The sequence below is a fragment of the Garra rufa genome, chromosome 3, assembly GCF_049309525.1.
Source record: "Garra rufa chromosome 3, GarRuf1.0, whole genome shotgun sequence".
NCBI classification, from domain to species: Eukaryota; Metazoa; Chordata; class Actinopteri; order Cypriniformes; family Cyprinidae; genus Garra; species Garra rufa.
In genome coordinates, this window is record NC_133363.1 from 12,767,687 (window position 1) to 12,782,034 (window position 14,348).

Genomic DNA, 14,348 nt, shown 5'->3' on the forward strand with positions numbered 1-14,348 from the left:
GAAACCCTGGCCTACTTCCTACTAAATGCATGTGTAGTAAAAGATGTAAAACTTTTTGACAGATAGTGGGAGAAAGAGAAAGCGAGAGACTGTATGAGTTTGGCTGTGTGTGTTAGTGTCCAGCTGAGACGCTGTCATAACTGCCAAAAAGCCCCAGCAGAGCTTTCTATTTTAATGCCCACATAATATTTATCATGCTAAATTTCAGTTAATACGCTGAGAGCTGGAGTCTAACTCTCAGTAGGGTTCTGCTTGTTTAAAAGCACTGAAAGCAGTCATGGCTAATGTCTGGTTTCTATTTGAAGAGACCCTGCAAGAATTATAAGACTGAACAGATGGCATGACTGCCATCACGACCACAAACACTTTTCTAAATGTAATATATTCATAGGTTTTTATTTTGGTTCATGTTTTTCTGCAGCACCATTAATCTCCCAGAAACAATGTACTCAAAGCCACATTACCTAAATATAGAAGAAAATATGAATGGTCCTCGCCTGTGCACATCTCTTTATATATCATTCATTATGTTGTACTGTCGTACCCTCTTAAAGGGAACCCCAAGTATTAAGACTTGTATAGCTTAATATGACGTAAATTATGTCTCTTACTAAAATGTAGTAGAAAACTCATGAAAGACTTAAGTTATTTTAAAAAATCCATATTGTTTTATACATATTTTGGACTATGGGGGGTGCCATTATTTCAATGGCGTCAAATGCACTCTATAACTCAGTAACTGGTGATACCTGTTGCTATTTTCACCGCAACACAATTCGGAATACACAACTACTACAAATACTGATATGATGCCACATTGTGTGGCTTTTGGTTGTAATTTTCAGTTGAAGGGAAACAAGAGAAGCCATATAAGTCTTCACTGCTTTCCTAGTGATAAGAAGAGGAGAAAAGAATGGGAAGATGTCTGTGGATGCATAAAACTTCCTAAAGACTAGCAAATTTGTTCTCTCCACTTTAGCCCTGATGCCTTTGAGGCTTTTAGTAGACCACAGCTACTGAAAGAGCTTACAAACAGCAGAGACAAGAAACGCTAGATGCCATCCTGGCAGGATGTAAACATGCCGACACTTGTCATGATGGCGCAGCCACTGAAGGAGTTTCCCAGCACAGATTTCACTTATCCAAAGGCGTTTAGACTCCTTGTGGGGAAAAATCGATGGTAAGGCGTTTAGTTTAAGCATACGCTTATATCCATCTCCACCTGTAAGCTCTTTCAGTAGTTGTGGTCTTATTTACTATTGTGACGAGTATCTCTGGGCTCATCAGCGTCGCCCTGGCAACAAACGCACGGCACCTGCACGTCCTCATCACGGGCTGATCGGTCACAGCTGCAGCCCATCATCAAGCGGCTTGAAAAGCCGCCACCGCTCTCATTTCGACAGACAACTGTCTCATGCTGAACGTGCTGGTACTAACCTTTTCTCTCTCGTCAAACAGAGGGCAGCGAGTGACCGACAGCCCGACTGAGCACGCCTGGACACCCACCTTCACGAGCACGAGGACTTCACAGGAGCACCAGCCACAAAGACAGCACTCACCTTATTTTTCCCATTCACTTTTAAAAAGTATTTAAATAAATCCACCCTCCGGGGCTATTTCACCGAGCTACCTTGTTGTGTGATTTCTCACCCGTGACACTATGTGTATCCGAATGGTAATATCTTTTGTTACTAAAAAGACTGTATATAAAATATGTTGCAGTACTACTTTAAAAAAGTCCAAATGTATAAAAAATGCAATATGCATTAGGCTACTGTATAAAAGTGTAAACTAAATTACAAGCCAAGTTTACGTAGAATATTTGATTAGTAATTAGATTTAGTACAAGTGTTGGCCAAATGCACATATATTTTTCTGTATATAGTGCCCTTCACTAATATTGGCATCCTGGTTAAATATTCACACTCCCTTAATCATCCATCACAAGTAGTAAAACTTAAGAATATAGTTGTGATGTGCACAACAAGATTGTCCCCATTTCTACCATCAGGGCAATAATTAAGAAGTTCCAATCAACCAAAGATGTTACAAATCTGCCTGAAAGGTGAAGTGTGGCTATAGTCCTAATGCACAGTGAGGAGGAGAGTTTGAGTGGCCAAAGACTCACCAAGGATCACAGCTGGAGAATTGCAAAGATTAGTTGAATCTTGGGGTCAGAAAGCCCAAAAAAGGGCATCACAGCATGTTGTTTAGGAGGGTTTTTAAAAAATCCTCCTCAATCATCCAAAAACAAACTCCAGCATATGTGACCCTGGACCACAAAACCAGTCATAAGGGTCAGTTTTTTCATCTGAAAGCTGAAATAATAAGTTTTACATTGATGTATGGTGTTGTTAGGACAGGACAATATTTAGCCGAGATACAGCTGTTTAAAAATCTGAAATCTGAGGGTGCAAAAAAATCAAAATCTTGAGAAAATCTTTAAAGTTGTCCAAATTAAGTTCTTAGCAATGCATATTACTAATAAAAAATTAGGTTTTGATATTTTTTTTTTAGGAAATGTACAAAATATATTTTTGGATTTTGGAACATTTGGATCTTATATCCTAATGATTTTTGGCATAAAAGAAAAAATCAATAATACAATGTATTTTTGGCTTTTGCTACAAATATACCCGTGCTACTTAAGAATGGTTTTGTGGTCCAGGGTCACATATTCAGTTGTCAGACATGACTGGAACTTCAAACGAGACTGGCTTCTGTGGTCAGATGAAACTGAAAAAAAATAGCTTTTTGGCAGCAAACCCAGCAAATGGGTTTAGTGCAAACAGGGATAAAAATCACCCCATGCCCATAGGTTAGAATAATAGATGAATTTTATGAATGAAAGATCAAAAGGATAAACAATGCAGATTTTTTTCACAGCCACCTTTGCTCATATTTACCTAAGGATGCCAAAATTTGTGGAGGGCACTGTACTTGCCAGTAAAGGCAAGAACTTACAGTAAATTAAATTAAGATACCACCATTCTTAATTTAAAAGTATATTATAAAGACTAATAAGACATTGACTTTGTTGTTAAATGTTTGACATTCCACCTTCGAATATTCTCCCTCAGTACACTGGCCTTTACCAAATGTAATACAAGCTTTGAGTTTGATTACAGTGTATTTATGTTGCCTTGATTATGTTAAATTATGTTAAAAACCAACTGTTTCTCTGCTCTTTTACAGGGTTGTTATCCACATCAAACAAAAGAACCACCCAAAATACTGACTTGACTTTATATTTATATCACTGCCTGTCAAAGGCATGAAGACTGTGCCAAGGCTTCACTATTGGCCATCTTTGGTGTACCCAGGTAACCAGGACCTCAACTTGGGATAATGGAGACTGCTAATCAGACAACGAGTGAATCTCAAGGGCCAGGACAAACTTTGGCACCTCTTTGCACCACCCGCTGCTGTGGACTACTAAACCGAACATTGGTGGTCATGTTCATGGTCAGCCTGGCTTTTGCCATTGTGGTGGGAAACGTGGTGACTCTTACTGTTTTCATGCAGACCCGGCATTCTCGAACACCACAGGGCTACCTCAAAGGTAACCACAATATTTTACATATAGAATTTGTTCTGGATTGCATGTGGTATCTACAGTTTACAGTACGTAAATGTATCCCACACTGCGGTGTGCTCACAGCTCAGTGATCCTTTTTTTTTCAGAAACGTCATTGGTCACCTTTATTTATATAGAGCTTTTTACAAAGCAAACTGTGTCAAAGCAGCTTTACAGTGTTAAGCAGAAAAATAGTGTGTCGATAATGCAAGAGGACAATGGTAAACAGTCATTTTTTTTTGTTCAAATTTGATCATCATTACAAATATTAACCTTTTTTAACTTTATAGACATATTTGGCTGCTAAAAGACATTTCAACCCAAAATTGGATAAAAAGGGCAAATTAAGTGTAAAATATCTGAGATGAAAAACGTTACTGTTACTACTGCTACAAATGTACTGCTGTTCAAAACAACTTATGTCCCTGCACACTACTTGTTTACACCCCCTCTGAAACTTAACAAATTCAGCAATTACTCTTTACTAAGAAGACATGTTAGGGTTCTTTAGTTCCCCCTCAGTCGAGTCACTCCGACGTTACATGGGAACTCGCTTTGAGAGACCGATCATCTCTGAGCCTTATATAAAAAAGGCCAATTACAAATTGGCGAGTGGACGTGCGCGCCGGCCACGCCCCCGTACATACGGGTATATAAGATGGCCGCGCGCATCACTCATCAGATCTTTGCTTTCAGAGCCTCTCGTATGAGCCGCTGTTTGCTTCGAATCAAGAAATCTTCACAGAAGCCTTCAACATCCAGAGTTCTTCCCCGCTGGTGCCTAAAAGAGCAATTTCATTTTGCACCAGCGATCCTCCCGCGGGCTGTCGTTTTCACGGCAACAAGCCGCCTGCATTCCAGCGAGCAAGCCCCGTCGAGTGCACAGCCGCCCCGCGGCTTCTCCCTGGGCAGACCGGGAGCTAAAAGAGTCAATTTCTCACGGCCGATTCAGACGTTCTTTTCAGAATGCCTTTTCGGCCGTGCGCTTCAGGGTGCGGTAGTTTCCTCTCCTCTGCGGACGGACATGATCTCTGCCTCACGTGTTTGGGTCCCGAGCACGCTGAAGCGGCGATCATGGATGGTTCATGCCTGCACTGCGAGTGCATGACCATGGCCACGCTGAGGTCCCGCCGCTCGTTCGCGAGCCGGCTCCCCTCGCCCTCTTCCCGCGGTCTGTCGCTAAGCCGTCAATGCTTTTCGGCCACCGCGGCGCGGGGCGGGGGGGACCTAAAAGTCACCGTGAAGAATGCACCGCCGGCTAAGAAAGCCCTGCGGTCTTCTCTCACTCAGCGTGACCCCGTCGAGCTTCCGCAGCAGTATGCTTCCCCGCCAGCGGGCTGAGCGTCTCCTTCGGTGCTCCTGCAGAGGATGAGATGTCCATCGCAGCATCAGAGGGAGAGTCGGCGGGCGAGGCGGACGCCTCGGCGGAGCGGCCCCCTCCTGAGGTGGTCGCTCCGTCTGACGCTGATGCCGAGCTCGCGGCTATGCTCCTCCGGGCCGCCAGGGGGATCGGTCTTGAGGTGCCTCCAGCACCTCCGGCCGATTCCTCTAGGCTTGATGATTGGTTTTTAGGGAGGGCTCCCGCGGCTCCGCCGCGGTCCCCCCCAGTTCCATTTTTCCCGGAGGTGCACGAGGAGCTGTCTAGATCGTGGCGGGCCCCTTATTCATCTCGGTCCCGCCCCAGCTCCTCTCCCCTCGCCACCCTCGATGGCGGAGCGGCCAGGGGGTATGCGGCCATCCCCCAGGTTGAGCGCGCTGTGGCGGTGCACTTGTGCCCGCGTGGCGCTGCCTCCTGGCGGGATCGCCCGCACCTCCCTTCCCGGGCTTGTGAGCGCACGTCCGCCCTGGCGGGCCGCGTTTACAGCTCCGCTGGACAGGCCGCTACCGCCTTGCACGCCATGGCCATTCTTCAGGTCTATCAGGCCCAGGCGTTAAAACAACTGCACGAGGGTGGTCCTGACCAGGGAGTTTTGGAAGAACTCCGCGCCGCCACCGACTTCGCCCTTCGGGCCACGAAGGTCACGGCGCGTTCCCTTGGTCGGGTGATGTCCACGGCTGTGGTCCAGGAGCGACACCTGTGGCTTACTCTGGCTCAGATGGCAGACGTCGACAAGGCTCGCTTTCTTGACGCTCCCATCTCCCAGAGTGGCCTCTTCGGCGACGCTGTCGAGGACTTTGCCCAGCAGTTCTCGGCAGTCCAGAAGCAGACGGAGGCCATCAAACACATCCTGCCCCGCCGCGAGCCTACCATCCCGCCGCCGGTGGCCCAACCTCCGCCTGCTCGTCGCCGAGGGCGCCCCCCCGCGGCCTCCAAGGAGAAGGAGAAACCCCAACCAGCTCCGTCCCCCGCCGAACAACACGAGGCCAGGTTGCGACGTCGAGCTGGCCGCGGAAGAGGTGCGCCGCCCGCCTCTCAGGGACCGTCTACACGCAAGAGGTCTGCGAAACGTCCCTGACGCGGGCAACCCGGAGGTGGAGAAGATGGCTCTTCAGGCGACGACAACATCTACGTCGCCGCTCCCGGTGGAGGGCCGGGAGTTGCTGTGCACCCTGACGCTGCCGCCGGCCCACGGGTCGGCGGTACCCAAATTTTCACAAAAAGAGCTAATTTTCTCACCTCCGGGGTTTCAGCCCCGCCTTCCCGTTTCGAGCGGCACACGGTTGCCCTCTCGAGGCCGGATCCGGAGCTGTTTATCGCCAGCGCTGGAACCAGGGAAGAAGGTAAGCACTGCCTCGTGCAGTCTGACTCCCCCCCAGGACGTTCTTCCTTCTGGGCGCAGTCCCCTTCCCGTTCCTCCCTTAGGCTGCCCCACCCTGGGCACGACGGTCAACGTTCCCTTGATCCCCCTGGCAGAGCGGTTGGGGACCTGGCGTCAGCTTCCCAACCCCTCGCGGTGGTTGATTCGGACGGTACGTCTCGGCTATGCGATCCAGTTCGCCAGGCGCCCGCCCAAGTACAGAGGCATCCTTTATACTTCTGTCCATTCGGACACGCATGCCGCTGTCCTGCGCGCGGAGGTCGCAGCCCTACTGGCGAAGGGCGCGATCGAGCCTGTCCCTCCAGCCGAGATGAGGTCAGGGTTTTACAGTCCCTACTTCATCGTGCCCAAAAAGAGTGGTGGGTTAAGACCCATCCTGGATCTCAGAGTCCTGAATCGGTCCCTTCTCAGGCTGCCGTTCAAGATGCTGACGACGAGACGCATGCTAACCTGCATCCGTCCCCAGGATTGGTTTGCAGCCATCGACCTGAAGGACGCCTACTTCCACGTCTCGATCTTACCTCGCCACAGGCCCTTTCTTCGGTTTGCGTTCGAGGGTCGAGCGTATCAGTACAAGGTGCTCCCATTCGGCCTGTCCCTCTCTCCCCGCGTCTTTACCAAGGTCGCGGAGGCTGCCCTGTCCCCTCTTTGGCAGACGGGCATCCGGATTCTCAATTATCTCGACGACTGGCTTTTGACAGCTCACTCTCGAGATCTCCTGTGCGAGCAGAGGGACCTGGTGCTTCGGCACCTCAGCCGTCTGGGCCTTCAGGTCAACCGAGAGAAGAGCAAACTCTCCCCAGTGCAGAGGATCTCTTTTCTCGGTGTGGAGCTGGATTCGGTCGCTATGACAGCCCGCCTCTCCAACGAGCGCGCGCAGTCGGTGCTGAAATGTCTGAGGTTGTTCAAAGACAAGACAGCGGTCCCTCTCAAAACTTTTCAGAGGCTCCTGGGGCATATGGCAGCTGCAGCCGCGGTTACGCCGCTGGGCTTGCTTCATATGAGACCGCTTCAGCACTGGTTACACGACCGAGTCCCGAGACGGGCATGGCACCGTGGCACACTCCGGATTGGCGTTTCCCCGCAGTGTCGCCGCCTATTCAGCCCGTGGTCAGATCTGACCTTCCTCCGGGCCGGAGTGCCCCTGGGGCAGGTCTCCAGGCACGTTGTGGTTTACACAGATGCCTCCACCACGGGCTGGGGTGCTGTATGCAACGGGCAAGCAGTTTCGGGCTCCTGGACAGGACCTCGTCTGCAGTGGCATATCAATTGCCTCGAGTTGTTGGCAGTCCTTCTGGCCCTACGTCGCTTTCGATCGACGTTGCGTCAGAAGCACGTGCTTGTTCGCACCGACAGTGTTGCGACGGTTGCGTATATCAACCGGCAGGGCGGCCTCCGCTCTCCTCGCATGTCACAACTCGCCCGCCGTCTGCTCCTCTGGAGTCAAACGTGGCTGAAATCGCTACGTGCCATTCACATTCCCGGGGAACTCAACCGTGCAGCCGATCAGCTCTCACGGCAGTCCACCCTCCCTGGAGAATGGCGACTCCACCCCGAGTCAGTCCAGCTGATTTGGAGTCGCTTCGGGGAGGCCCAGATAGATCTGTTTGCCTCCCCCGAGACCTCCCATTGCCAGCAGTTCTTCTCCCTCAGCGAGGTTTCCCTCGGCAGAGATGCTCTGGCTCACAGCTGGCCTCCGGGGCCCAAGTACGCCTTTCCCCCAGTGAGCCTCCTTGCACAGACCCTGTGCAAGATCAGGGAGGACGAGGAGCAGGTTCTCCTGGTCGCCCCATACTGGCCTGCCAGGACCTGGTTCCCAGAACTTATTTCCCTCGCGGCAGCCCCTCCCTGGAAGATCCCCTTGAGGAAGGACCTGCTTTCTCAGGGGATGGGCACAATTTGGCACCCACGTCCCGACCTCTGGAACCTGCATGTCTGGCTCCTGGACGGGACGCGTCAGACCTCGCTGGCCTTCCCCAGGCCGTGATAGACACAATCACGCAGTCCCGAGCCCCCTCTACAAGGCAGGCGTACGCACTGCGGTGGGGTCTGTTCGTCGACTGGTGTTCCTCCCGAGGTGAGGACCCCCAGAAATGCTCGATTGCAGCCGTGCTTTCCTTCCTGCAGGAGAAGTTGGAGCGCAGGCTGTCCCCTTCAACTCTCAAAGTCTATGTGGCCGCTATTGCCGCTCACCATGACGCAGTGGATGGATCATCCCTAGGGAAGCACCCGCTGGTCGTTAGGTTCCTCAGAGGCGCAAGGAGACTTAACCCTCCCAGACCGCGCCTCGTTCCCTCTTGGGACCTCTCCGTCGCCCTCCAGGGCCTGCGGGGAGCTCCCTTTGAGCCCCTTGAGTCAGTTGAGCTTAAATTTCTGTCCCTTAAGACAGCGCTCCTGACAGCTTTGGCTTCCATTAAGAGGGTAGGAGACCTTCAAGCCTTTTCTGTCGACGATTCGTGCCTTGAGTTCGGGCCCGGCGATTCTCACGTTATCTTGAGACCCCGGCCCGGTTATGTGCCCAAGGTTCCCACCACGCCTTTTCGCGATCAGGTGGTGAACCTGCAAGCTCTGCCTATGGAGGAGGCAGACCCAGCTTCTGCGCTGCTGTGTCCAGTTCGCGCCCTGCGCATCTACGTAGCCCGCACTCGGCACTTCAGACGCACCGAGCAGCTCTTTGTCTGCTTTGGAGGTCAGCAGAAAGGGAATGCTGTCTCCAAACAGAGGTTGGCCCATTGGGTGGTAGAGGCCATCTCCCTGTCCTATCTGTACCAGGGACAGCCGTGCCCCTTGGGTGTGCATGCCCACTCCACGGAGTGTTGCATCCTCCTATGCTTTAGCGCACGGCGCCTCTCTAGCGGACATCTGTAGAGCTGCCGGCTGGGCGACACCCAATACCTTCGCCAGGTTCTACAACCTCCGCGTAGAGGCCGTCTCCTCCCGTGTCTTAACATAGACATCAGGTGAGCGGGAGGGCGGCTGGTGTTGGCTTGCTGCGCCATTCCCATTCGGATCCGAGCGCCATTTCCAGTAGGTTCCCTTCGGTGAACCCTGGGTCCTCCATGCCCCGCAGTCAGGGCTAGATGCGGGGTAGCCCTCACTGTGCTCCTGCCTGGGTCTCCTTCGCCCCGCAGGTCGTGGCTTTCCTTTATTATTCCAGCCTATCCGCTGTTTCCCTCGTATATCCCTAGCCTTATGGATATATTGAATTTTTCTCATTTCCACATGCGTAAGAACCGTTCATGTGCCCCGCCCCCCCCAACCCATGCTTCAGTTTTCTGGCATCCCTAGGGGCCCACTTCTTTGGCCCCCGGGGCGTTGGGAAGGTTACGTTACGGATCTGCCTGCCGGCACGTTCGCCTGCTGGCACGTGGGTCTGTGCGTAACGCGGCGTCAGGGCCGTGGCCTGTTCCAGAGGGTCTGTTCCCATGTAACGTCGGAGTGACTCGACTGAGGGGGAACGTCTAGGTTACGTAGGTAACCCTCGTTCCCTGAAGGAGGGAACGGAGACGTTACATCCCCTGCCACGGCCCTGGCGTCGCGCTGACGCCGGCTCATTCGGCTCTTCAGCAAAAACCTGATGAGTGATGCGCGCGGCCATCTTATATACCCGTATGTACGGGGGCGTGGCCGGCGCGCACGTCCACTCGCCAATTTGTAATTGGCCTTTTTTATATAAGGCTCAGAGATGATCGGTCTCTCAAAGCGAGTTCCCATGTAACGTCTCCGTTCCCTCCTTCAGGGAACGAGGGTTACCTACGTAACCTAGACGATATATAATATTCCAGCAAGTCTGTTTGATCAATTACTAAAGAAGAATGTTAAAATTATTTAGGAAAATACAATTTTCTTATCAAAGTGATAAAATGTTGTGTTGCAAAAATGAGTATTAAAAATTTCTGGTGTATCTTTAAGGCAAGTTTCGATCAACGGGTAAGTATGTTGAACAAAACTGTTAAGTGTGAGAATATAGCAAAAGTAACAAAAATTCAAAAACAATCTACTTGTGAAAAGGACCCTGAAATAATTAATAAGCAATAAAAAAGTGACACTTTGAAAAAAGTGACAGAGTAAGATTCTGGCTGCAGACTTGACATGCACAGCTGTTTATCCACACCAGAACTACCTACTGTAGCCAAAGCAAAGTAAACTCATTTAGCTTTTTCCAAGGCCCATATTTATATATAGGGATGTATAAGTATTTTTATCTGGTAATGTTTCAATAATAAAAATTATGTTTTGTGGTTTTTTTTTTAAATGTGGAAGATGTGTGAAGGAAATTAAGAACTTAATTCTAACAGCAAATTTCTCCAAATTGCACATCTCAGGGCAAAAGGAGATTAAAAGAAAGCAAAAACAAAAATTACTATGAGGTACAAAGTAAAGATCTGAACGGGATCGATTTTTCATTTCTGTTCTTGCAAGATTCCACACGTGGCGCCTCTGACCTCACCTTGTTGTAAATGTCACAAAGGTGCTTAGCTTTGGTGTTGCATAAAAGTAAAAAAAACTACTTGGTATCATGACAAAAACGTACCTCTGGGAAATTTTCACAAGACGCGAAATACATACCAATAAGTACATATTACTGCCGTTTTCCAACAAAAATTAACACTGAGGCGGTAAAACAGTGAGCATGTGTAATCGTTTTTTAGTCATGATTACAGCTCCATATGCTTTGTTTTCTGAACGTAACAAGCTCGCTAGGTAGCTCAGCCGGTACGGAATGGGACTTAGGCTGCGGAATCCTTGGGTACAAATCCCATCAAAAACATGACTCATGATGAAACAGCTGAAAGATAAGAGACTGAAAAACAAGCTAAAATGGCATGTTTGCGATTTCTTTTTTACATCACATTCGCTTTTGTTCATACTGTCGGGTAGATTTAGGTTTAGTGCTGATGGTACGTTATTTTAAAACGTTGCGGAGCATTAAGGCCTGTTCACACCAAGGACGATAACTATAAAGATAACGATAAAGATACAGTTCTAAAAATTGTTCTGAATATTAAAGAAGAGCAGAGTCCACACCACAAATATAATGATAAAGGCACAGAAAAACGATATCATCGGAAACACTTTCAGAATGATTTTTTCCAGCTGACGAATGTCAAAAACATTAACAGTCCATTAGCATCAATCCTGCTATCACAAGCTCGAGAATTCAAAGTGTGCTTAGAATAAACAGACAATAGTGTCCGCTAGTGTGGACGCTAATAGCTACCTTTATAGTTATCGTTCTTGGTGTGAACCGGCCTTTAAACTCAACGGACATTTCAAATCAGAATTGCGGTGACACATACAAAACCAATGTCACATAAAATGTACCATATGTACGTTCATCAAATCAGAATTGCGGTGACACATACAAAACCAATGTCACATAAAATGTACCATATGTACGTTCATCTATTCGGGGGAAAAAAAACAAACACTCTTTTTGCGCCACCCAGTGGACATTTCACATCGAATATGTCACAAAATGTAAATGGCGGTGCGTATTTTGCGTCTTGTAGATCTCCAGTGCAAAAAAAGTTTGGTGAATACTAGTAATTTGCTATACTTTATATTTGTCTTGCAGTGTCCCTGGCCATCGCTGACATGATGGTTGGAGTCTTGGTGGTGCCATTTTCTGTGTACACTGAAATCTCTCTCATGGTGACCAGCACTCCACCGCTGTGGTACCAGGGCATCTCAGCAGCCTCACTGGAGGGTGGATCAGGACCTTGGCAACCCTGCATGCTGATCGGTCCAGTTTTTGCTGGATGCACTTTTGTCTCAATTAGTACCATCTTTCTGATGACAGTGGAGCGCAGTGTGGCAATCTTGCGTCCATTACATAAAGACACTCTTGTGACACGGCATCGTACCCTGTTCCTAATTCTCTTGTCCTGGGCTGGCAGCTTCCTACTGGCAATGGCTCCGCTCATGCTAAGCAACAGCTTCACGTTGGTGTACAATGAATGCAGCCGCATGTGCAACTATGCACCTTTACTAATCGGAAATCAGTTGCCTCCAGATGCAAACATCCTTTTGCTGTTTCCAGCATTTGACTTCAGTTTACTGGGTGGAACGTTAGCCGTCAATATCCTGTCCTTCACCAGTATCCGCCGATATTCCCGCAAGCGGAAGCTGCTCTCTGAGGGAAGTCTCGGCACGGACTCAGGCACTAGTGGGTGTCCACACAGGCCCTCTTTTTCCGATATCAAAGCAGCTAAAACCATTGGAATCCTCACCTTTGCCTTCACAGCCTCATTCTCTCCTATCGCAGTATTTGTTCTGGGGAACGTAGTGGGATACACCTGGTGCAATTTCTCCTTTTTTGCATTTTGGATTTTGACGAGCAATAGCTGCTGCAATGTGATTATATACAGTGTGCGGGATCACCGTTTTAGGAAAGGGCTGACGCTGCTCTTTCAGCGAGACAGACCGCAACCTCATTCAGAGAAAAGCTGAGATTTTTTTGGACAGGAGCTGGGTAAAGGCTGGCACTGACTTCACTTTCTTTACCTCCTCAAGTCACTTTAGCCTTGAGAGATTAACAGTTTGCTTTTCAGGATCTTTTCACAAACGGTTCAGGGACAACTATAAGCATGGTTCCAGGGATTATGGCAGTTGTCATTATGTTTTACGGAGAATTATAGTCTTTATTAGTAAATCCCTGCAGTTATTTATTTTTTTATTCACTACAGAATATCATAATTACAAGAGATATCACCACATCTTAATGTGTACTATTGTACGTATGAAATACAGAGAAATGCCTTATTGATTATTGTTTTGCATAAATCTGTAAAATATGTATGTGAGACACTTTTGAATGTGATTTATAAAACTACAGTAATCTGGCTCAAAAAATGGTGTAATTAGGTAAGTCCACATGAACAAACCACGTGAACTTGACGTGCAATCACGTGAAATATGTGGAACACATGTGAAACATGGTTTTCATGGTGTAAATGTGTAAAGCCCATGTGATCACATGGGTTCCACACATTTACCATAAAAATGTTCAAAAACCACATTTTGCATGTGTTTCATGTGTGTTTCACATATTTTGCCTGTGCTTTTTTTAAAATGTGACTGCACATGTGAAGTTCATGTTGTTTTTCTGTAAGGGATGGACTTAAATGCTACAGCTGAGGTACACTTTGTTTTAAAAAAATCAATATTATAGATTCTTCTTTGCATTTTTAAATTTCATTTCTAATAAACATAAATATAAAGTGAAAAAATACAATAGGTGGGCAAAAAACCTTTGTAACATGTAGCTGACACCCTTAACACTGTGAAGTACATAATCAGTGCTATATTATTGATAGAATGAGACTTCAGAATTTTTAATAAACAATTTGAAGCAAATTTATCCCCTTGTGTTCACTGAGTGTGAGTAATAGTAGGCGATAGGGCTAAAAGTCTGTCAGTCTTCTGTTTAAATATTCACAGCTTCAGCAGCAGAACCACATAAAGCTACTCAGGGCACACACACTGACTGCCTCAGGCTGTAACTTGTCCCTCATGTTCAAAGGCTAGATCAAAAATATGTAAATACACAATACTAGGGGCTAATTCTACAATGGAGAAATACCACTGACAACATTTTCATCTTCAGATATCTTCAAACTGCATGTAATATTTGTAAAAAAAAAAAAAAAAAAAAAAAAAAAATACATTATTTTTTTAAACTTTACGATTACAATCTACTTACTACTCAAGTAGTTTTTAGCTTGTAGTCTCTTAAGTAGTCCATTGGGTATGTCTAAATACTTATACTCATGTTCTTTGCACTTGACCACTTGTGTACTTACATGATGTATTTCCTGAATTTGGCCCAAGTGTTTAGGTGTAACAGAGGTTTATTTTGATTTTCAATACTTTGCATTTTTAAATAAATATTTGAATGTCTGTGTAGTAGTCCCTGTAACAGATGACACAATTTCAAAACTATTTCATTTGTGGTGCTTCTAATGAAATGATAAAAAACCATTGCAAATGTTCAAAATAAACATACTCAG

General features: G+C 47.5%; 1 protein-coding gene across 2 annotated transcripts in view; it reads left to right on the forward strand.

Moving 5' to 3' along the window:
* LOC141331976 (trace amine-associated receptor 13c) overlaps window positions 1-13,695 on the forward strand; it is a 75,652-nt gene extending 61,957 nt beyond the window's left edge. Inside the window, exons 2-3 of one of the 2 annotated variants that reach the window (XM_073837031.1) lie at window positions 3,196-3,562; window positions 11,915-13,695. In XM_073837031.1, the coding sequence (XP_073693132.1) occupies window positions 3,349-3,562; window positions 11,915-12,789 (1,089 nt within the window). In that variant the 5' untranslated portion in view covers window positions 3,196-3,348 and the 3' untranslated portion in view covers window positions 12,790-13,695. Of the gene's footprint in view, window positions 1-949; window positions 3,563-11,914 lie in introns of those variants that run through there. The other variant, XM_073837032.1, reaches the window with a different exon arrangement.
* Window positions 13,696-14,348: the final 653 nt, after the last annotated feature.